Here is a 24,645-nt window from a genome sequence, read left to right on the forward strand (position 1 = left end):
TCCAACTGTTTGCAAATGCAAAGCTTTAAGGGGTAAAATGTATTTTTGGCAGTGTTATTAGGCCTAAGCATTTAAGCTTAGAATTTAGAGGGAAAGATACAAAAGAAGATTTAAAAAAAACTCCCCCAAAACACTCGTAAAGTTAAAGATGTTTGCAAAAGTTATTCATGTGTTTCTCTGACAAAAGTTTGCTTTCATCCCTGAGCCAACTGAAAAATGTTTCCTACATCCTTTCAAGTCATGGTGAGAGTCAGACTGAAAACATCACACACATCAGTCTCTCTGAAACACTCTTAATTAGTTCCATCAACAGCGTCTCCTCAGTCTGCTGTCAGTCTGAGACTGCACGGACCTCAGCACAATGACCTCATTCTTTTTATTTACATGGAAACATCAGTGTGACAGCATCCTGCGCATACGAACGTCTCCTGGCAAACACCAGCACACTGTGGGAATATTAACACTTGCCTGGAAAGTTGCCTAGTGAATTGCAAATGAGGACATGAATGGATGAACTGGGCTCTGGAAAAGCTTCAGTAAACAAGGGCAGTTCTTGAAATTTTGAAAGCAATGTGAAAGAAAAACAAATGGGCAATGTTGGATTTTCATTTACTCCCCTGAATTTTTTTTGTTACACTTGATTAGTAAGTGTCACTTCCACATGCTTAAAAAAGAAACAAAGAATTTAGATGAGATAGTTTTGCATAATCTGGCAGCTGCGGTTGCACAGGCTGGAGACACACCGACGTGTCCTACGTCTTCTTTAAAGCAGTTTAGTCAGAACTGCACACGTGTTCAGAAACACTCTGCTTCTCTGCTGGTCAGCTCCACAGATTCATCTCTCTCTCTCACACACACACACACACACACAAATGTCTCAGGGGAAAACTAAAATGTGCACGAGCACTCCCATCCGGAAAAGTTTAGCTTTAAGTGCTCTGCTCTTCAAAACACTAAAAACAGCATTGACTTCCTGTGCTCTCATGGGTACAGCAGAGATGATGGTCTAAGGACAAAATATTGGACTCTGCTAGTGTTTTTGTACTGATTTTTTTTTCTATCCATGGCTGACAATTATTTAAATTGCAAAAGTTGTTTTTTGGGGGGTTGGGGGTGGGTGGTGGTGATATGTGTAAATTGTATAGCTATTAAAAAGGAAAAAAACAAATTTTTTTTCTTAAAAAAACACTTTACCATCTCACCAACCAGATGGTCAGAAACACCTGGCTCAGCTGGCTCTCTCTCTCTCTCTCTCTCTCACACATACACACACACACACACACACACACACACACACACACACACACACACACACACACACACACACACACACACATACACACACTGCCCTCCCATCCATGAGACATATGCTTATGTCAGGATAAAAACAGTTTTGACAATCTGTCGACTAAAATGTGTGTCACATGTCTATGGCCTGGAGCCTTTTGCTGGATTTTACTCAACCTCACAAGCGGTGGCTACAGTGGTGTTTAATCTTCCTCGCTGATCTACCGATGGATTCTGAATCCTAAAAAAGTCTCGGACAAAAACAGAGAATTGATTAGAGTGTGGACGGATCTGTTTGCTTTCACTATCAATACTGCAAAGCTAAACTAACAAATAATCACAAGTACCTAACGCACATTAATGAACACTCTTTAATATTAGAAATGTTGATAAGCTTATTTAGACTTCATAAACTGTTTAAGTCTCAAGTATGTGGCTCCAGGCAGATTTATTGGACAAATTAAAAATATCCTATCGTGATGACCCACATTATCGAGACGTTATAGAGACATTCACCAGAGACTGCTGCTCCTTTAAGAAGCAGAGTTCAGAGTTGACAAAAGGGGATTCTGGGAGATGCAGTTTGAGGGCTTTGTTGTACTTTATAATTTATAATAGATGCATGACTTTTCCTTGTCCTGAGCTTGTGTTGTTCCTGAAGTGAGAGTAAATAGACTCAACTCGACTCATTGGTGACCACCCCAACTGTATCTAGGCTACTGGATGGCGCATTTATTAATTATTTCACTAAATTTTTACAACAATATACACATTTTACTTTAATGTGTCATATAAAACATTTAAAGCAGCCCTTTAATTTCATTTTTTAAACATAGTTTTAAACATAGTTTAAAAAATGACTAAAAAAATCTACCTCGTACCTTAAGCCTTTTGAGTAAAAGTATTATAGATTTAATAAAAATCTGCAGGAACCTTTGACTTTTTGCACAAGACTAAAGCTATTAAATTAGAGATGTTTTACAGTGTTTCTGCTACAGTCTTTAAGCGCTGCTTTAAGTTTTACAAACCACCAGATGTCACTGCACTCGCTTGTTTGGCTTCATTAGCTCATCAACAATGATGTGCACATTTTCTTATTCATTTTGACAGAGTGTACAGGTACACACGTTCCTGACACTGTTAGTGTCGTGTCACCCTGCTGACAACACTAACATTTGATATTGATTTCATGTTTTAGAAATATAAACTCAAGGCTTTATGTGAAGTTTACACCGGATGGCAAGTGGTACGCTGTTATCAGGCAAAGGAGCATTAATTTAAAATCCCTGTCAAAGGGAAATGAGCCGGTCCATACCCATGCTGACTGGTCGCTGTGCAAGGATCGTGTGGAGCTCAGATTGAACACCATCAGAAGACAGACTGTGCGTTCTAATTCTCATACTACCATACTATATAGTATGCCAGAAAAAAAAGTATGTCCCAATATTTAGTATGTCAGATGCAGTATGCCAAAAATACCAGGATGTTCTACTACATCTGGTCAGAGTTTGCAGTTTGCTAAACCAGCATGCTTTTCTGGCTATTCTGACACACAATCCTCTGCGACATCGACTGAACTGACTGAACATCGACTGAACTGCAGAGATGACAGCTGATTGGCAGAAGCCGCAGTGATGGATGACAGCACATTTATGTGACTGATGACCAGTCGAATGCTAATATTGTATTAAATATTGATTTGTTTAAGTCAACAAAATAATCATAGAGATTACCAACGAAAAAAAATAACAAAACAATGATAGAGAAATGCATCTGTAGACTTATTTTAGTTATATAAGATGTTAGAATCCACCACGCATGCAGTTATGAATTAAAAAGGTCAATACTGCAAAATGAACAACAGCAGAGATTTAAGGGTTAACCTCTGTCTCTGGATTTATCTCCATGGAAACAGATATATTAGTATGTCCCAATTGTGTGCATGCTGCATGCAACAGTACATACTATATAAGTGCAGCCATAGTACCTGCTAACAGTAAGTAAGTATCCAGAGTCATCCAGAACTCACCCACAGACTGCAGAGGACGGCTGAAATGTTTGTCTTCTTTGTCTCGCCTGATCTTACGGCATTTCTGCATTCAAAAAGGGTTTCAAATCGAATTTGAAATGAAGAATAAAGTTGATCTTAAAAGTCAAGTGCCTTCAAAAGTACAGAATAGTTCGAGAATCTCTTTTTAACACTTTTCTTCTGTGTAAAGTTTGAACTTTGTAGTGATTCATTTTCCGATAAGGCACAGTAATATCACTTTGCGCTGTGTCATAAATAATATTAGGTATTACATTTAGGTTTGCAACATTTTCATGGTACAATTACCATCTCAGAAAGTATTGCAGTTTCACGGTATGACGACATTATAAAATTATTGCTATGATTATCAGTCACGATCATAAAAAAAGAAAGAGTTTTTTCGTTGAAGAAAAGCTTAATTACTGCGCAAAGCATGTGAAACCTTTTTTTTTTTTTTTGGTGGCAGTATATGTAGGAGGTCTCCCTTTTGAAAATAACTAAAATAAAGGTGAAATTGTTTGTCTACTTGGATTTTTTTTCATCACCACAGATAAACAAATGTACATGATATGATAATCATGATATACAATAAAACCAGTATATCTCTGCAACCCTAATTTCTTATTGGTCAGGACATTTTATTTCACTATTGGTCAAATGATTATGTTATTGGGACTTAGAAGACTCTCGTTAAAGTTAAGCACAAATTATGTCACATTTTTAGGCATGATTAAATCATTTGGTGCTTTAAAATTATCTAAAAAATTTAAAATTTAAAATTTTTTTTAAAAATATGAGAAAAACAAAAAGTAAAAAAACAAACAAACAAGAAAATGACTTAGAAAAAATGCTTTAAAATTATATGAAATAATAATAATAATTTTGCAACATGTTAAATATGTAACTTTGTATTACTATGTAATTACTATGTAATTGTTTATATAGTTTCCCCTTTCATTTAAAAAAATGATTCTGTAAATGTAGTGATTACATTTCTTATGAAGCTGCCCGTTGCCTTTAAAAAAAAAAACAAAAACAAAAAAAAAAACCAAATTTGCTCACAGTTTAAAGGGTTAAATACTACAGCAGCACAACAAAAGTGATGTCACTTGAGGTTAAAAAGGGTTAACCACCTTTCAATAAGCAAACAATATGTGCAATGGATGAAGCAACAATGATACATTTCTGCTGATACCTATGATGTGTGGATATTATCTTGCATTCTAAAAATAGGACGTAATTTGTAAAAGATTAAGAAAATTACCTAAAAATTACTAACAAAAAGTCAAACAAAAAGATTAAAAAAAAAAAGAAAATACCTTAGAAAAAATGCTAAAAGACAATTACATAAAATAATAATTTTGCAACATGTTAAATATGTAATTATAATAATTATTCATATAGTTCTTTCCCCTATCTTAAAGAAATATTCTGTAAATCTATTCATTTCTTGCAATTTGCTCACAGTTTAAAGGGTTTAATAGCTGTGAAAAGCTGCTGACAACAGCACAATAAAAGTGGTTTAAAAGGGGTCAACCACCTTTAGACAAGAGATCAGAGCGTGCAGTGGACTGTGTGACTTTGAGCCCTTACAGGTGATCATACACCTGTCAGTGTTGCTGTGGGTGTTAGTATGTGCTAATATTATAACAGTCAGTGACAACTTTCCACCAAAGGCCACTACAGTAATCACCTTTGCGTTGTGATGTGAAATCATGGAGCCCACCGCTCGCAGGTGTTCACCCCGTCAATCGCACTCACCTGGATGTCCCCGTGGAAGAACATCACGTGCCTGTTGCTGCTCTTCTCCTTTGGTTTGGTGTCGGTCTGTCCGTGTGTATCAGGCCGGAGCAGCAGCAGGTCGTTGACTCGGTTCGGGTTGTATCCGGGCACCGCGAACAGCCTCTCGAGCCTCTGTAGCGGGCTGTCAGCGTGTGCATCCCGGCTGGCCGCTGCGTGCAGCCCCGGGGTCTCTGAGGATGTCGTCGCTGCCACAGAGGTCATCGTCCTGGCCACAGATATCAACGTGATGCCCACCGTAACTGCTCGAGCGGCTAGCATTGACTCTAAAATAAGAAAATGATTTGGCGTTTTCTTTCTCAACGCACCGACTCCATGCTGCTACTGCTGCTGTCAGCTAGCTGATTAACCACAGATGTCTGTGCTGTCTACAGCTAACGGCACAACATGCAGCCTGTATGTGGCGACACACAATACACTTACCGCTGCACACTGTGCGATATCCGTCGCCTGTCTCACATTGTAGTAGTTAAAGATTAAACTCACAACATGTTTAATCCTGACAGTAACGGGTGCTTTTTGCCACGAAGAGGCGCTGTTTGTCAACACCACAGCTAAACTACTACAGCAACAAGCCAGTACCACTTCTGCGCATGTCTGTTTTCTGACTCCAGAGATACATTGGAGATAGGGGCGAGATGACTCACTGCTGTCTACTTCCGTTTTTGACTTGCCAGTTAACTACACCCGACTGTTCAGTGAGTCGAGGGCTGAGGTTAAATAAATATGGATTAAATCAAAAGAAAAAGAACAACAGAAAGAACTACATTCTTAAATGATTATGAAATAAAGAAATACCAAATAAAAATATACATACATATAAAAATAAATAAATATTGCCGAGATAAATAAACAAAAAATAAATGCAGGAAACACATATCAGAATATAAAAACAAACAAACAAAAAAAAATACACAAAAAACTTAAACGAAGAAAAAGCGAAAGAAAACAAAAATTAAAAAAAAAAAAAAAATCAGATACATTGGGTTTTTTTCATTTATTTCACAAACGATGTATGCATAACATTTTAGTGAAAATATGCATACCACCATTACATCCATTTAACACAATATGCTTATATTCCTTCCTTGCATACATGAAAAATAAGTCATAAAATAACAACAATAATGGCTTAATTAAGGACACAGAGAAAGGCCCATAGCGTACTAAATTAAACACAGTAGTCTCTGTGAAACCGAACCAAACGTGCACAAAAAAGAACTAGTTGCATAGTTGCGCCACCGTAAAATTATGAGGTTCTATCTGCGGTCTAAATAGTCTAAAAATTCAAATCACAAACATCATCTGAAGTAATGCTAATACGTTATCACAGAATAAAAATATATGCATAAGTCAGTTTCGACAAAAATGTCAGATTAAACCGTTATTCTTTGGTGACGATTATACAAAATACGTCCCAGGCTACAAGCGAACAGCTTCCTTCACAAAACACAAAGGTTTCCGGATGGTTTAAAACAGGAGCGAACTATCTTGCACTAAACGTTCATCTTTAGCTCCACATGCTAAAGTGTACTTGTGTACTTGTGTACAATCGCGTGGATTTAAGCGCGTGGATTGCCAGCAGCTACGTTATATTTAGTCCTATGTTATGTTTACGTACAGAAATTAGTGAATTGCGCATTTTCCCCGTGCTGCACCACCAGACAATGCACTGCGCATGTCAGTGCTGAAAGCGCATTCAATGTAACGCAAGTATGGCATACTTCATGGATCTGTTTTAGATCAATGTTGATAGTTTCCTCCAGCTTGGACTTTGAACATGCTCTGTGACTATCAGCACTGATATGGAGCAACACTACTCGGTTTAGTAATTCCCACAGGCTGCACTGGACAACTTTAAAAACCATTAAACAATTTACATTTTAAACTGTTAGATTCAGTCTAGATCCAAGGAGACTCATTTAATCCAGGTAATCTAAAACATATTTCATAGCTACTACTTTAATATTTCCTGGTGATATTGTCATGTCCACGTGTTATTTTCTGACGCTGCTTTTGTCATGGTAAACTTTGCATACTTCAGAACACATTTTTTTTGTTAGTTTTACTTGCTGATCTTTTAAAAGTCAAAAACAAGTGTTTTGTTACATTACTGTTCCCGTAGGAAAAGGCAGCGCCACAATCTGTCTGTAGATGGCATCGTCATTAAAGTTAATTTTTCATTTTATATGAACAGCTGACATTCCACAGTTTATGGCTAATGGTTGCCATGCACTCAATAAACACAAATACTTACTGCCAAAATAACACACTAAAATTGAAAAAGACAACTATAAACACACATGCCTGCAGTGACACATTTAAAGGTGCAGGTGACAGTTATGGGATAATGGTAAATTATAAAACTTTAACAATAGCACAAGCAGAGTGGAGTCAGCATCATGACAGCAATTATAGATACACAGCAATATGTCTCCAAAGTTTGCTAACAGTAAAACAAGTAAGGCTGTAGTAGCAATTTCTGAAGTGACATACTGTATCATCTGTTGTGTCTAAAGCTTAAGGAAGTCATTATCTTGGCTTCCTTTCTGTCCAGATACAGGTATGATTGGAATATTGTATATTATTGACTGTTTTTCAGCTTTTGGTTGATCATTGCCCAGTGCACTTCATATACAGTCCTGTCCTTTCACCAGCAGCCGTGGCAGAAACATGTCCTCAAGTTCCCTGGGCAGGAGACTGGTGGCTTGTCTTCTCAATGTTTCGGAGGCACGCAGGAAAGACCTGGTAGAGACTGTGGCCAAGGCAGCCTTATACAACACTGAAGGCACGTAGGATTTTTATGTTGATTTTTTTGTATTGTTTCATGCCTTAAATTGATCTGTGGATATTCAGTACCAAAAACCTGGGCCGTAATCACCTATCCAATGTATTTTGTTTCATTTTTTAGAAACTTAACAGCTAAACAGACAATTTTAGAGCATTTTGAAACAAAAATTTTAGATCAGGGGTTTTTAGATCAGAAGTTTTGATGACTGTGAGTGCCATTTTGGGGAGCCACCAAGGAATTTTAGGGCCAAACAGGAAAGCTGCACACACTATGACTTTGTCGTGAAATATTATGCAATGGCATTGTTGCATTGGAATAACACTGCACATTTTTCCTTATATTTTTATCAATATATTTGTGGGTAAACACTAACAGTGATTTTAGACAGCATCCTGGCATCGTGGAATCAAAACAGGCATGACAGCTGTGATGTTTAACACAACAGCGTCAGCCACTAATGTGACATGCAGCTTAAAGGACACATTGGCAGCACTTTATAAACAATAGCATAAACTGCAAATAAAGATGTCCATAACAGTTCCCCCGAAGTGTAGCTTTTCAGCCTGGATCGCCCCCTGATGTCTGACTGAAGTACAGATCATAAAGCCCGCCCCTCTATGTTAGTGAACAGGACACAGGTCAAACTAAAAAGTTAAAGTACACGCCAAGTAAATTTTTCCAAAAGATGGTTTCTGGCACTGAAGGTAGTTCTCCCTGATGTTTGTTGAAGTGATTGTTTTTATAAGTTCAGTTTTAATGAGAAATTAAGTTCTAAAAAAAGGGGGCTTTCCTACTATGATTGACAGCTGTGACAGCCAATCCAGTGCACTCGCATTCAGTGGAGCTGCTAACGTATGGTCAGACAGGTGTTTTGGCAGGCTCCAACCACAGATGTCACTATTGCGTAGTGGGGGTGCGTTGTCCATCTTTATAAACAGTCTATGGTCAATAACAATCATTTACTGTCTCCACTGTAAGGCAGCTAATCTCGTCCTCTGCTCGGAGGGCAAGGAGCTCCCTCACCGTTTTGTTTTCCCAATTTGTGGCGATTTTTGGCAAATGTTCTTCTTTGAGTGAGCTGCGAACTGCAACTAGCTTCATTGTAAATCTCTTGCAGCTGGTCGCACGCATAACACATCGTCAACATGTCCCACCTGTCCCACCAATGGTCCCTTCTTTTTACATAGACCTTGATTTGGCGCTGTTACTTCCTGTGCTGCCAGCTTAAAGCCAAGACAACTCTGCACCACTACTCCGCAAACATACCTTATATACGGAGCAGTGAGGTGGCATAAAGGCGCAATATTCCCACCTCAAACAGGCAGTGTAATGACGCAAACAACTTTCTAAGACATCATTTTTGACTTTGCTTTATACATCAGGTGTTAGACGCGAGGGGACCACAGTGCTGAACATCTTTAATGACCATGACTACAACCGCTCCGTCATCACCATTGTGGCCAGTATCGACTCTATCAGTGAGTATTGAGTATTTTGTTTGTTTGTGGTGAAACATCATGTCTTACATTCATTCTCCTGCTGCTGAGGGAAGGACAGAGTCGGCTACTTGCTGTCGCAGTACTTCTCCAGCAAGGATTCACTCTCAGTCCCCTGCTCTCCAATCCCTTAAAAAATCCTTTAATAAGCTTTGTCAGGGATTTAAACACAAAAAAATTCAGGATGAACATTTTTCTGGCAAAGATCACAGTGAGAATTTTATCTTATTGAACGCTTATCCCAAACACAACCCTGTGACAATGCAGCCGAAGCTGTCGAGGTTTACAGCTGTTTGTCCCGCACTCACCCCCAAAGACAAATCAGCTTAGTCTGCCCAAAATCACCAGAATCTTCACATACTGAATTCTCTTCAGACTTGGATCACTACTTGTACTGAAGGAACATGCAAAACCTTTAATAATGATAAAAAGGCAAGTTTAATCTACCACCGTTCACATCAGGACTTTACTTTGACAGTATGTTTAACCCTTTAGAACCTGGATGGTCATCAGCTTTGTTGTGCTGGGATCAGATGCCTCTCACAAGCATTTAAACCTATGGAACCTGAGAAAATTGGTGGGACTTCTTCTGGAAACGTGGAAAAAAAGGCAATGAGCAACTTGACAAGAAATGTCTGGAACATTGCAAAGTAAATATATAAATAAATAAAATAAAAATTGTTAAAAGGTGACAAGAAAATGAATGGAAAATTAGCTGTGGGGAGATTATTAGATATTACAAAAAAGAGAAAAAGATCTCCAGAAATCTGTCTGACACACCTGGAAGAATTAACAATAAAGTTGACTTCGACTTAGAATTTGTTTACAAATATAGATTTAAAATTCTGTCAGAGCAAAAACCTGTTTATTTTATTTTATTTTTCACAATTTCTTTAGTTGATTTTCTTGTCTCATTTTTTTTAAACTTCTTTTGTTTTGGTTGCTTATTTTCAGGTATTTTTTAAATTATTTTTTTGCTGCTTTGGGGGCTGTTTCTTGGTATTTTGCTCATTGCTTTCTTTGGTTACATGTTTTTGATAGAAATTACACAATTTTTTTTTCCATTTGCAAAGGGTTAATATATCGTCTGATATTGTTTTATTCTAGGGGAGGCAGTTCTGTCTGCGTGTGAGAAAGCCTGCAAGCTGATCGACATGCGTGCTCACACTGGGGTCCACCCATGTATGGGTTCCGTCGACCTAGTACCCATCTACCCCTTGGGGGAGGAGGTGGGAGTGGAGGACTGTGCTAAAGAGGCTCAGGGTGAGATGCCATTTGTGCATAAATGTGTGTGCGCGTGTGTGTGTGTGTGTGTGTGTGTGTGTGTGTGTGTGTGTGTGTGTCCACTTAGATCTATATGTCTCTGGTTGAGTTGTGCCTGTATTGTATCCCTTCATTAGCTTTCAGGGCACAGTCATTCCTTCTGTTTGGTTGTGCCGTGGGCAGTGGTGATGACAACAAACCTTCAAGTTTTTTTTTTATTGTGTGTGTGCCCCTTTGCATAATTTGTCCCCTCTCTAAATCCTGAGGTTTTTGTGGGTCTGTGAATGCAGGTTAAGCTCTCCATGAGTTCTTTTTTTCTTCAGCAGCAGTTCATGACATGCGGGGTGGATAATTGATCTGTCAATCTGTTCAGAGCTGATCAGATCAGATCAGTGGATGAGCGGAGCGGCTGCTGCGACTGAACAGAAACTTTTAGGCTCAGCAGACTATACAGTTTAGGACCTTTGATCAACGTGTTTTTTTCTCAGCACCAGCATCTTCTTTCATTGGTTCCCTATGCGGAGCAGGCGTCTATAGGCAGTGTCCATCACAGATTTGTGCAGAACTTAAATGATATTTTTAAAATTGTGTGATGACTGTGTTTCCATTGAGTGCTGTTATGCAACTTCTCCTCTCCCAATGACATTCCAAAAAGCATGACGATGGATGTTCAAAACATTAGCAGCTTTATTTCTATTGCAGCCACTGCACTAACCGTCATTATTGAAGGCAATGTAGGCATGTTATGGAGCGATAACAGAAAGGCAAGCCCCTTATATGTGGGAGTGGCCACATTAGAGGGACTTCTGGGAGGTGATAGTCCACGATTTCACAGAGGAATTGTGGATTCAAAACACCTGGATGATCCGCTCAACTTTTGAAGAGCTATATGATACAGTAACAGCTCTTGTAGCTCCTGCTGCATCATGAGGGATCCAGTTCCTACTGACAAGCACATAGCCATAGCATCATGAGACCTAGAAAAGACAAAAAAAGAGTCTGCATTGCAGTTTTGTGAAATACTTTTTTAATTTAATCACCTGAAATACCACCCGTAAAACCTTTTTTTTTTCAGATAAATGGGAGTTTTCTCGAAATTGATGTGCTTCCATTAGGTGTATTTTATATTCACAATTTCAGTTTGTGCAATTTGAGGGTTAACGGAAACTCGTTATAGGAATGCGTGTAGGGGCTGAGGATGTGACATCTTCAGCTTCCTGTGCTGTTGATTAGTTTGTTTGCCAGCTGACTTAGCAGCCATGTGTCGAGCAGTAGCCCAGCATGTGTGCCTGGATGGCTGGTGTGTGCACTCTGTTTACTAATCTGTGTGGTGTGACTGCAGAATAATAATCGGCAAACTCACTAACAAGCCTTGTACTTATGCACGTGTAATGAGCAGCCCATATTTTTACCTCTGAGCTACACCCCCCCAGGTGTGTTTGGTCTGTCATGCTCTTATTGCTCTCGTGTTTCTGAAACTGTGTACATGTGATGATGCGCGCTCCATTTGCTGGTTTACTAACATGTGTGTGTTGTTGCTGGGGTGCAGCTGTGGCTCGGGGACTCACAGAGCGGGTTCAGGGCACCAGTGCCTTCCTGTTTGGCTGGGCGGACTCCCCCCTTCAGCGCGGGCTGGCACAGAGGAGGAAGGAGATGGGCTGGTTCAAGAAGACGACAGACTTGCAGGCAATCATGCCCGACATGGGGCCGCAGCCACAGAAACGATTTGGTCTCACAGGTGAGCCGGAGCTGGCAGTAAGTGGGAGCTAAAATGAAATGCCAGACATGCTTGTGAATGTTTGAGCCTATAAGGAAGGTTAGAATGTCTCTTTGCCAGGATTATACAATGCAGGTGACTTTGTCTGTATTTGCAAAGCTATGTTTGTCACAGCCCCACCACAGGCCACCTCTCTCCTTTTTTGACCGTGAACCCCCTGAAAACTGAACATATTGATTTCTTTCACAGACATGGCAAGAAGGCACTGGGCAACTTAATGAGACATTGTGCAAAAAGTTTTTCTAAACATAGCGTACACACTAAACTGATATTGGCTTAAAACTATCATTAAAGGAAGTTTGCTCTGCCCGTTTGATTATATGCACGTGACGCAGCAGTTTTCTAGCCCAAAGTTATTGTAAATAAACAGTTTATAAAAAATAAAGGCTTTTTGCAACTAGCTGAAAGGGGGCATATCTCCACCTGCCCAGGTGGAGTCGGACATACTTCGTCAATAATTGACTTTGGGTGCGTTCGTAAATCTAATCTGAAGCTCTGCACTAAAATGAGAGAGCTGTTGTACAAAGAAACGGAGTGTTCAAAATGGCACGTAATGGCCCAAAAATTAGCAAGATATTAGTAAAAAATTAAGAAAAATACCTAAAAAAATAAGAAGAGAAAAAAACAACTAAAAAACAACGTTGTTAAAAGTTAATATTCTAAACAAGGGTAGAGTCTCAATGATTTCCACTAGGATCATGAACAGATATAATCCCTCTGTATCTCATATTCAACAGCAGTGGGAAAATAATCTAGGGGCCCCGCTATCAGATGTGGAACGGGGTTTCTTGGGTTAATACATCCTCTATTCAAGACATGCCTTGATACACTTTTAAGTGTTACATCGGCTGCACTTTTCTAAAGCCAAACTTGCAAGAATATTCCCCACCATAAGCCCTATACGTGACAGATGTAAACAGACTCCAGCAACTATCTACCATATGTGTTGGTCTTGTTCAATTTTGCCCCCTTCTGGTGATCCTTTTTTGAAACCATCTCCGAGGCTTACAGCTGTAATATTATGCCTTCCCCTACGATAGCTATTTTTGGCACCCTCTCAACTCCAGATAATTCTAATATCCCTGCTCACTTACAGAAGGTCAGTGCCTTTTCCTGCCTGTTAGCTAGACGCTCAATTCTATTTAAATGGAAGGATATGACCCCCCCCATCACATGGCCAATGGATCAAAGATTTGATGCTGAACATCGAGCTGGAACAAATAAGATGTACCCTCAATGGCTCTAGAGATTTTACAAAACCTGGGACCCGTTGATAAACTATGTGAATAATCTACCTGACCTGACCTTTGACCTCTGACCTCATACCTCGATAAGTGGTCTGTCCTGTATGTGCTAAAATGCACTACTATGCACACGTCTTGTTTTATTGTTTTCTGTTTTGTGTTGTAACTTGTTTCTTTTTCATTTTCCTTTTTTCTTTTCATGTTTCTTGATTTCTGTTAATATTCGTACACAGAGATAGCATTTTATGTTAATGTATTGTCTGATAAATTGAGAAATCTCTATAAGTGAAGTTTTAAAAAAAACAAACAAACAAGCAAGCAAAACAAAACATAAATAAACAAGAAAATGGCCTCCAGAGAATGCAAAAAAAAAAAAATCATTTTTTTTTGTTCTGTAACATCATTTAAACATATAATTAAGAGAATTAAATATAGTTTTCTGGACATTTTTTCTTGGTTTTTTTGCTAATATCTTATAATCCCTTGGAGCTCATATTCAGATAATTTCCTTTTTTTATTATTATTATTTTTTTGTTGCAGTTCTTGTCAAGTTGCTCATTATGTTTTATTCTTGTGTTTCTGAAAGAAATCAAACCAATTTCCAAAGGTTTAAATGCTAGTTAAAGGCATCTAAATGCAGCACTAGAAAACTGATCGCGATCCAGGCGTTAAAGGGTTAAAGAACAGTGTCAATAATCACACATTCACTCCGTTTGGTGCCCTGCTGCTCTGTGTAACCAGACGGAGTACCCAGAATAATCTCTGCCACACTGGGTGTGTTGCTCTGGACAACCGAACGGTACGCTCTAACAGGGCTTCGTATTACGAACACGCCAGTTTGTTCCAGAACGTGCTCGGCACTCAGAGCGAGCGTTTGTGAACGTGCCCAGAGCTTTCAGGAGGTGTTCTTTAGGTCTGATTTGGCTGATGTCCTGCAGGTGTCGGGGCCAGTCCATACGTCATGAATTGCAACGTCACCATCGACACTCAGGACATTGCCATGGGACGCAGCATCGCCACAGCCATCAGGGAGTCGACCCCTGGGGGCCTGCCTGGGGTGCAGGTGCTGGCCCTGCCACATGAGGGCGCTGTGGAGATCGCCTGTAATGTGGAGAGTGTGAAGGGGACCCTACCTGGTCACGTGTCTGCAGGGGAACCATGGCCGTGTTTCAGCATCGACGACCAGCTGTACTGCCACGCTCCGGCTTCACTCATCACAGCGAGGGTGGCGGAGCTGGCGGGGGGGCAGGGGGTCGGCATGAAGGGGACGGCACTAGTGGGGTTTACCCCCCGTGAGTGCAGGAGCCTGGCAGAGTTAGCACTGTCCCAAGGGATTGCTGAGTTCTGGAAAGAGCAGGACAGGATTCGTATGTGAAAATAAATTCATGCCAAAACCAGTGAAACCTCATATAAAGAACCTCATCTTTGTTTGATGTAACTTCATGAGAATCGACTGTTCATCAGTAATCTTCTGTTACCACTGCTTTCCTTGTCAAGCTTTCCATCTCAGATTTACCCCTAAAAATGTAGACATTTTTGAGTCAATAGGTCTTTGATTTCACATAGAAGAAAGAAAAAGTGGGTTTCTCATTTTTAGGTAACTGTGGCTAGCTGATTTTATCAGCTATAGTTAGCTAGTTAGCTAATCAGCTCACACTAACTGCTAGAGAAAACATGACATCAGTGACATTTTTCAAAACAACTTCACACGTAAGGGCTTCAGGACACTTGGATTACTTCAGACAAGCAGTATGGAGATAGTTTTTATTTTTAACATTTGAATTTATTTGGGAGATGAGTGCAACACTTTTCCCAGGTTTTTTAGACTATAAAACTTTAACCCAACACCCAACTTTTTGGGTGAATTTTCCCTTTAAGCTTGTGTTAACCACATATCTCATTTCAGGCATCTAACCAAAAACTTTGGGATGAGTAGTTTCTAGTAATGTTAAATGACAATGAATCGCATGATTTTGGATATTTCAAAGTAAATGTTTTTTAAACCTACTTGCTGATTTGAAGGTTGTGATGTTATTTTAAATACAAAATACTTTAAAGTTAAATGTTCCTGTCCTAAGCAAAGCCAAAAAAATACTCACTCCCCAGAATTTAAAAAGATATTTGAAGTGCCTCCCCCATTTTGCACCACCCCATCACCTGTCATATACAGTATAATGAACAGTCCCTAACTACATTTAAAAATAAATCAAAATAAATGAGTAATTTGTCAATTAAATGTTTTAATCCTGTATTGTTCATAAAGGGGACATGAAGTTAAACTGGGGTGATATATGCTCTCTTACACTCCCGTCTGCTTAGTGCCTATCTAATCTGACACTCATTGTGAAAGAGATTTTTTAAATTTTATTTCTGAAATTCTTCCCCACCTATCAGCCAAGAAAAAAAAAAAACATAAATCTGAGCATATCATCCTCTGGGGTGGAATTTGAATTTTTACCCTGTGTGTGTCATTTCCTGTTTAGAGCAAATGGGACACATGTGTTTACTGATGAGTCTCTGTTGATGAGTCTTTTCCCATCATTTTCCACCATCAGCCTTACCATGCAAGACTCTGTGGGAGTCACCATCTGTGTGTGAAACGGCTATTTTTATCACAAGTCATGGACCGAGTCTTCTAGAAACATCCAGCGCTTTGGCAGCATTTCCATGAACGTGTTTAACTTACCAACTCGGGCAACCCAGTTTGAAAAGGTATATATATATATATATATATATATATATATATATATATATATATATATATATATATATATAATCTTTTACAGCAGTCTACCATGAAGCATCTTGTGAAATCTATACACAGTGTAAGCTTGTGATGCACATGATTTACCCTAACCCTATAATAACACAGAGGCCAATCAGGCCAGAGGACGTCAGGAATTAACTGGGGCGAGATGAATCCACTCATTTCTTACATAAGGCCAGTATAATGCATTGAATAGCAGCACATTCATGGCATAAGGAGGTATAGATTATAGTGGTATAGGTATAGTTATTAGGTAACTATAATATGGGCTATATCCCTTTAAATTCTTCACTAAGAAAAAAGCACTGGGAAAAAAATCTTTGCATTTTTTTCTGTTTTGAAGGCAATAATAACAAAAATCAAAATTTAGCCCCCATTGTTTTTTTTAAATATTGTCATTATTATTGTCAAATAATAACAAAAAACAAAATTTCAAATCATGTACTGTTATAATGCTTGTAAATATGTTAGCATATCAACATAAATCAATTTGTTAACATGGAATTAGTAATCAGTGCTTGTATTATTTCCATATATTTTTACACTACAGTACACTGTTAAAATAAACTTTTTGTTTTAAACGAAAAAAGTTAGCATCTAGGCTGCCTTAAATTAAAATAATAAAAAGGGACTTAATCTAAGAAGAAACGCTGAGGTCATTTTGTAATGACTCACAACTTGTCTCCTCAAATTCAGTCAATTTAATAATTTAAGTCAGCCAATATCACACTTATTTAAGTTAAAACAAATAGTTTACTTTTAGTGTACTTTGAAAACATCTCAGAAATGATTAAAAAAATCATATATGCTTTCATCAAATATATAAAGGAATCACATTTAATATATAGTATTAACAAAAGTGAATATTCATCCTTTTTTTTGTTTCATATAAATTGTGAAGCATCACACCACACATTGCATTCATTTATTTGGTTTAAATTGGTTTAGCTAGTAAAAAAATAAATACATAAGAAATTATTTCACCGTATTTGTAATGTATCATCTAACAACAATGAATGATAAGAAGTTTTTTATTTTCTATAAAATAATCAAATTTAACTTCATTATTTTAGCTAGAAGCCAAAACGACCAGTCAGAGCTTGTCTTAAAAAATAATTTGAATCTTAGTAGACTTATATTGTTTGTATAAAGTTACAAAGTTACATAAATCTGTTCATTGAGACCTCTGAAACTAAAACATGTTAAATAAACACGGCTACCTTTCTTGTTATTAACCTCCTGTAGGAGGCTAACTGAAAAGGAAGACTGTTTAACCCATTGAACCCTGAAAATTGATGGCATTCCTTTAAAAACATAAGAAAAGAAGGTAAAGAGCAGTTTGGTAGAAAATGTTTCACAAATTGCAAGAAATTAGCAGATTTAGAATTTTTTTTTCATTCTAAACTAGGGATAAACTATATTTTTAATGATCATGATTACATAATTAATTTATAATTTTTAAGCACTTTTTTCAAGTTATTCCCTTGGTTGTCCATTTTAAACAATTTATTTTGTTTCAAATTTTCAGGTCTTATTCTTTTTTGATTTTTGGGTTATTTCTTTTTTCATTGCACATTGCCTTTTGTTTTTTAATGAAATCAAGCTCATTTGTTTAGCTTTCAAGGGGTTAAAAACACCGCCAGTGGATTTTTTTTTTTTAGCATGACATAACTAAACCAAATTATAGAGATAGCTCAATCAGGTCGAGCTCAACACATTTTTCATTAAGATATAATGTGCTCTTATCAAAGCAGGATGTTAAATAGATATGGCTGCTGCACAAAGGCAGGGTCAGAAAAGCTGAAAAATGCATTATAAGATGATTTTAAACCATATGTACAGGACATTAGTGATATCAGAGCCAATAACCGCCTAATCTACATACAGAGAGTGGGAGTTAATCTGTTAAGCTTCACGCACAAACCGAGGTGGTATGAGGCACAAAAACCTTCCAGCTTCTGAATTCACCCTCCTCTCATTATGTTGTGTAATTTTTTCGTTTTTCTGCATTCGTAGTTACGTAAAGTCGCCCTTTGAGGCAGAGGCTGTGCAATTTTTATCAATGTGTGCGCGCCTCTTTGGATAAGCTCTCTGACTGCGTGAACATTCACCTCTTTGTGTGTCATCCAGCTGAGGCTCTTAGTCACACAAGCAATGCAGCCATGCAGCTTCATTTCATGCGTACATACACAACTCCCTCCTTCCCTTTCACACACGCACACACACATCCTCTCTGCTGTCTTCCTCTCTCTTCTGCATCTAGACACACATGCATTCACTCTATGGATGGCGTGCGCACACGCACGCACGCACGCACGCACGCACGCACGCACGCACGCACGCACGCACGCACACACACACACACACACACACACACACACACACACAGCCTGCCAGGCTTGGGAGCATCAAGGCCTAATCTAGGTCACAGCATAAGCCCAGAGGTATCCTGGTCTCCACAAACACAGACACACACTCTTGTCTGCACGCACGTTTTTAAATTTGCAAGCGGAATCGCGTCTTGGGTATAAAATCCATTTCGGCTTGACTCATTTTCTAAGCTAACAGTGGAAGACGTTTGATTTTCAGTTTGACAAGACACACCTCTTCCCAGGAAGAAAAAGAAGACTATAAATAAATCCAGTGAATTTCATATTTCCCAAAAATCCCCTCCACATCCTCAATTCCTTCCTCCCAAACAGCCTCGTTGGTTCTGTGACTAATGGCTCTTATTGATGTCACAAGGCCATCATTTCCTTCATTAAGTGCAGTTTCTGCAGCCGAGTTATTATCCATTTAACCCTTTAAAACTTGGATTGACATCAGTTTTCTTGTGCTGTCTTCAGACGTCAACATTTATAACAATGAAATCTGAGCAAATTGGTTTATTTTTTTAAAATAGGCAATCAATAACCAATAATCAATAAGAATATCAATCAATAACCAATAATCAATAAGAATATCAATCAATAACCAATAATCAATTAGAATATTGTCTTGCAAATTGCAAGACAATATTCAAAGATGACAAGAAAATAACCTGACAATTAGCTTAAAGACCAGGGAGAATTATTAGAAAATTGTTGTAAAAAATGAAACAAAACAAAAACCTAGGGCACAATTTCCTAAAAATCATATGAATAATTATGAGAATTATATGTTTGAAATTAGATTGAAGAAAAAAAGTAAATTTTATATTATTATTTCTACTTACTATTTTTATTTATTTAGGATTTCTGTCTTCTCATATTCTGTTTTTGTTTTTTATGTTTCTTTTTTGAGCTAATTTTCACTTTTTTATAATGTAACTTCTTACTGATATCTTGTTAATATTTGGGTCATTTCATGCTTTGTAAGCTTCTTTCCATGTTTTGAAAGAAATCGAGCCAATTTGCTCAGATTCAGAGAGTTAAGAAAGCCTTTCACTGAAAACCTAAATCGGTTTTGTGTGTGTGTTTGTGTGTTTGCAATCTGCTTCCATGCAAACATGGGTGATCCTACACGCTGCTGCAGTGTGTGTGCATCCATGCTGCAGAGGCACCATAGGATCCCTTTGATATGACTTCGCCTGACAGCGTACCATCCGAGATGCGCCCGTGTGTCACAGCACAGAAATAGAGGAGCTTATTTCTTTACATCAGTCTGCAGCCTTCTATAAATATTCCAAAGCTCTCTGTTCTCTTCCTTTTTTTCTTTTCTGCTGCTTTCTCTGTTCTCCCTCCCCCCTCTCTTTTCTCCCCCCTCTCTCTGTTTATCCATTTTTTTTCTACACACTCTCTGCCTCCCACATCTTCTCTTTCCCCATGCTTCAGTCATATAATGGGGAGAAATGTGTCTCATCTGTCTAGAAAGAGGCAAGCAGGAATAAAAACATTCATGCTGCGCATCATTTCTGAGGTTTGCCCCCCCCCCCACCCTGTGACAGTCCTGCAGGGCTATTTAGTAAGCTGACAGTGATTTCATCATATAGAAATCACCTCCTCCTTCCCTTCCTTACTTTTCTACCCCACACATTCCCTCCAATCAAGTGCAGCATGACGGTTAATCACTGCCATTAATCCTATCTCTGAATGCTCAGATGATTCAAAAATAGGAACATTTACAAGGAAAAGAGGCCAAGCTGATTTCATCTGCCAGTTAGACGCCGCTGTGCCCAAAATGTGAGCGCACAGTGCCGTGCTCCCTAACCTATCAGTGTGGGAAGTACGCGTGCCACCTATGAAGTCAGCAGTCCCCCAACCCCCACCCTGAACACATGTTCAACATCCTCTGGGCACAGGCTGAGCAGAGCACTGAGACACAGCTGAGAATTAGAGAGAGAGAGAGAGAGCAGTGAAGTGGAAATATGGGAGAGCATCAGACAGAAATAGAGCGATAAAGCAGTGAATTAGGCAGAGGCAGAGAGAGGAGGAGGAGAAACAGTCTTTCAGTGAGGCGGTATGCTTCGTGCGGACAAGGTTATTTTCTCGTAGCAGAAAAGCTCTCGTCGTGTGTGTGGATGTGCATGGATTTACTTCCGCCTGAGTCCCAGCGGAATTCATCGCATCTGGATCCAAAACAACTGCAGACGGAGGATGCGACTGAGGCTGGATGCTAGGATCCATGTGGGCCTGTGACGTGTGTGCTCCCCTCTGTGGCTACCTTCTTCCCCCATAAGGATGGCTCCGGCGGCACTGACCCAGATTGTGGAGTCCTGGCTCTTGGCTGTCCACTGCTCCTCCGGTGGTCTGTGATTGTGATGCGCACGAGGAATGCTCTACACCTCGGCAGACGCCGCTCAGCCCGCTGCCTCTGCTGACATCTGTCTCCGTGGATACACACAGCCGCTGGTAGGGTAAGGATGCACCGCTCTTACTCGCACGCACAAATGTCAGGCTGATTTTGTGTGCGCACGTGCCTGTGTGTTGTGTGAACACATTACATTACAATCGCTGCGACTGTGCAGATCCAATTTCTCACATGCGTGCCTGCTTCCTCTTGAACACATGAATGGAGAAAAATATTGCTTTTTACATGCTTCAAACAGTAGCACAGGATGGCTGTGATGCTGAACCGATGCCATATTGTATGCATGCACTATGCAGAATAGCTCCATGTATAATGTATGACCAAGGAGATATCATGGTGAGCAACAAGTAACTGCGCTTCCCTCAAAGTAGCGAGGAAAGTAGGCTAGGATGGCACAGACAGAGAAGACCTGAATAAAATATTCATTGAAGTCCTTTTTGTTTCTGAAAGCATTTGGCTTCATTCTGCTCAAAGGGAAACATGGACATGAGGAGAAATAGCTCTTTTACACTGGGAAGATAATGCAGTTTCATTCAGCTGGATCCCATCCAACCCACGCTAATAAAGATAAATTCAACCCGGTCACTTCCTCCTCTGTGCGGTCATTTCAGGTCAGCTTACATCAGTTATTATCATTGAGTCCAGCATCCTTTACGAAGTTAGTGGGCCTGTTTACACCTGGTATTAACACAACATTCAGTTATCTGAACTCAGGCAGACAGCCGAGACACATCATCTTTCACACTTTGGTCTGTCAGGTGTCTCTAGCTAACCACTTGTATTCAGATTTTATTATTGATTTTGTGCACTTTGTTATTACGTCCACCCTTTTGCTAACATGCTTGCTAGTGAAGACTGTTCTCATTCCGAACATTCTGACAGTGCTTTTGGTGTAAGATCGCAAAGCCAAATGTCACCTTTCCTGTCCACATGAAATGCTGCTGGACGGCATCACGTGAGAATGCGGCCGGACAGAACTCATCGTGTACGCATAAAACGCGTCAGGTTGAAATGCTGCCAATAACAATGTAATATTAAGAGCTCGAGGGCGCCTATAGGGCAGGTGGGAGGGGTGGAGGATAGGTCAGCAAAACTTGAACTGTCATGTGTTTGTTTCCCGTCTTAATGTGATGGGTTTTTTTTCTCTATCTTACCATGTGCCTCCTTGCCATAATCCAAATCATCCATGGCAGCGTTTGTTGACATCCCGGTTGCCATGTACAGTTGTTGCCTAAACATAACCACCATGTGCTTGTGTTGACATCACAGTAGCAGCATCACAGAACATAAAAAGCAGATGCAGAAGAATACCTAGAGCGTCATATGTAGATGCAGAAGACTACTGCAAAGTGGCAGTATGTGATGAGTTGCTATGAGAATGTGTTGGTTAGTTCATGAGGCGCAGGCGAAGCTCTCCATGAGTTCTTTTTTTCCCCAATTTGTCACTTGTGAGGTGGATAATTGACTTGTCGACACATTCATAACTGATCTGATTTCAGTGATGGATGAGAGGAGCAGCTGTTTATGAATGAATGCAAAATATTAGACCAATCAGAAAAAAACAGTCAAGTTTCACAATGTCCCTGATGTTCTGCTGCTCCCTTTATGCCCAGAGTAGGCTCTGCGCTCTGAGAGTGTGGTGCACTAAATAACCACACAATATAATTTTTAACATAAGCTAATCTAATAAACAATCTAGCTCCAAAAGTAGAAAATCTATTTCTGTCAGTGGGTGTTTTAATTATAGTGACCCACCACAAATAAATGAATGTGTTAAAAACTCTGCAGTTATGTTGGAACAGCTGGAGATATCTCCGTCAGCAGAATTTAAACAACTCCTTCCATAGGGCAAGGACGCATGAGGGTTTACAATACAAAAGATTTGTGGTTAAATGCGTCCAGGACCACCTCCGCAAATAGTTTGAGTGACAGAATCACAATGGGTCTTGGTGGTCATTTACACTTTTTTTTAGCACTGTCCACGTGTGACATGGTCGCCCACTACACATGTTAATAACAAGCTCATGGTACATCACAGATCAGCATGTCTTCTACCACATGAAAAAGTAGTGGCTGTCATTAGATCAGGATCAGACAGTCTGATCAGAGGTCAAAAGGGTAGCAAAGAGCAAAACTATCATAATGAAAGATGTCGACTTAAGTCCTCAAACTTGAAATTCCATATTTCCCATGTTTTCCCTTGAATGCTGATTAAGTAGCCTGAGAAAGACACTTTATATTCCAGTGGATTTATTTAACTGAATGTAAATCTGCTGAAGTTATGTTTGTTTTTTTAATATGTTTTGGTAAGTGACAATTTCACACCCAAGGCCTGGTAAGGCTAGAAAAAAACAAGTCAATGTGATGTGTTTTCCAACAACATTGAAAGTATTTATAGTTGTTCCAAACTGCCATATTTAAAGAAGTGAAAAGCAGGCGGTCATAAAATGGGGGAGTCTTACTAAATCCTACACACTGGACTTTTAGTTTTCTCCAATTTGTCCTTTTTAGTCAGGTCATTCAATATACTTTTTATCAGTTTTTAGTGATTGACCCATACAGACTTGGTGTTCTTCTAAACTGCATTTAGAGGACGTTCTTTATTTATCTGTCTCAGAGAAATTAATTGGTTTTTAACACCTTAGATACTCCCATCTGATGAAAATGACATATGCCTACATGTATCTGCATGTCAAGTGACTGAACACTGTGGTCCAAATATCCCAATTGGTGTAAGGCCCAAATACCATGCAACATCAATAGTCTGAGCACATAATGCTTGCCATTTTGTGATGATACCAACAATGACATGTATGGGGACTGACTTACAACTTATGTAGGTTTAGTGCTAATGACAGCAGTACAAACAGCACTGGCTGTAGTGGACACTGTTGTGACAGACTGGTTATCGCGCTGCTGAAGCTCAACAGAAAACTCCAGCAGAGAGAGGTAACAGGAGAAATGGCTCAACAGAGAGCTGAGAAAATGTGACAGCTGCGAATTGCAGTGAACAAAGAAAAGTGGACCCTGTCCCTCATGGCAAAAAAACTAACAAACAGGATCTGACCTGTCACATTATTGAAATTACTCCACTTTCATGAGTCAGTTTAAAAATAAGGGTTTTTTAATTCTCATTATCCTGCCTGTGTTACCACTGAGAGAGCTACATTGCTCCACCCAACCTCACTTTCTCCCTAACATATTATGATACCATGAGTAAGTTGCCTCATTCAAGAAGAGACGACATCTCACATTATTGTAGCAATAGAGCTGACCTGACCTCGTTGTAGAAAAGGTCTTTAAACAGGAGTGGATGTACAGTAGCTCAGGGCAAGGGGATAACCATTGTCTGTTGCTGCATCTATTCCATGTTTGGTGCATTGAAGCAGATACTCTAATGCAT

The 24,645-nt window shown here is 39.2% G+C and overlaps 3 protein-coding genes and 1 long non-coding RNA gene across 11 annotated transcripts in view; 2 read left to right on the plus strand and 2 right to left on the minus strand.

The window, feature by feature from the left end:
* c10h2orf69 (chromosome 10 C2orf69 homolog) overlaps nt 1-5,728 on the minus strand; it is a 36,534-nt gene extending 30,806 nt beyond the window's left edge. Inside the window, exons 1-2 of one of the 2 annotated variants that reach the window (XM_042494870.2) lie at nt 5,540-5,728; nt 5,078-5,324 (exon numbers count right to left, since the gene is read on the minus strand). In XM_042494870.2, the coding sequence (XP_042350804.2) occupies nt 5,078-5,320 (243 nt within the window). In that variant the 5' untranslated portion in view covers nt 5,321-5,324; nt 5,540-5,728. Of the gene's footprint in view, nt 1-5,077; nt 5,383-5,539 lie in introns of both variants that reach the window. The other variant, XM_042494868.2, reaches the window with a different exon arrangement.
* An 882-nt stretch (nt 5,729-6,610) lies between these two features.
* On the plus strand, nt 6,611-17,432 carry ftcdnl1 (formiminotransferase cyclodeaminase N-terminal like 1). Of its 4 annotated transcripts, none has more exons than XM_042494946.2 (6): nt 6,611-7,047; nt 7,774-7,904; nt 9,290-9,385; nt 10,511-10,666; nt 12,216-12,404; nt 14,626-17,432. In XM_042494946.2, the coding sequence occupies exons 2-6, from the start codon at nt 7,790-7,792 to the stop codon at nt 15,060-15,062; spliced, it is 993 nt and encodes a 330-aa protein (XP_042350880.2). In that variant the 5' UTR covers nt 6,611-7,047; nt 7,774-7,789; the 3' UTR covers nt 15,063-17,432. The 4 variants fall into 4 exon arrangements, with proteins under 4 accessions (XP_042350880.2, XP_042350881.2, XP_087939053.1 ...); XM_042494947.2 differs by having other exon boundaries at nt 7,777-7,904; XM_088082927.1 differs by having other exon boundaries at nt 6,611-6,829.
* Nucleotides 14,893-24,645, minus strand: part of LOC148188467 (uncharacterized) — an 86,900-nt gene continuing 77,147 nt past the window's right edge. The window contains exon 4 of the long non-coding RNA XR_015777603.1: nt 14,893-15,031. This is a non-coding gene — a long non-coding RNA (uncharacterized LOC148188467). The remainder of the gene's footprint in view (nt 15,032-24,645) is intronic.
* LOC121949025 (nck-associated protein 5-like) overlaps nt 20,616-24,645 on the plus strand; it is a 90,776-nt gene continuing 86,746 nt past the window's right edge. For 2 of the 4 annotated variants that reach the window (XM_042494610.2, XM_088082925.1), the window contains exon 1: nt 20,617-21,288. The gene's annotated coding sequence lies outside the window, so the exon portion shown is untranslated. Of the gene's footprint in view, nt 21,289-24,645 lie in introns of all 4 variants that reach the window. The other 2 variants (XM_088082926.1, XM_042494611.2) reach the window with 2 other exon arrangements.

This window comes from Plectropomus leopardus, chromosome 10 (assembly GCF_026936395.1).
Source record: "Plectropomus leopardus strain MGB_pleo_1.0 chromosome 10, ASM2693639v1, whole genome shotgun sequence".
Taxonomy (NCBI): Eukaryota; Metazoa; Chordata; class Actinopteri; order Perciformes; family Serranidae; genus Plectropomus; species Plectropomus leopardus.

Bases quoted from the DNA above. Each gene is read 5' to 3' on its own strand.
- ftcdnl1 (XM_042494946.2), top strand. From the start codon at position 7,790: ATGTCCTCAAGTTCCCTGGGCAGGAGACTGGTGGCTTGTCTTCTCAAT. The intron at 7,905-9,289 runs GCACGTAGGATT...TTTATACATCAG, and splicing joins AGCCTTATACAACACTGAAG to GTGTTAGACGCGAGGGGACC. The intron at 10,667-12,215 runs GTGAGATGCCAT...GCTGGGGTGCAG, and splicing joins CTGTGCTAAAGAGGCTCAGG to CTGTGGCTCGGGGACTCACA.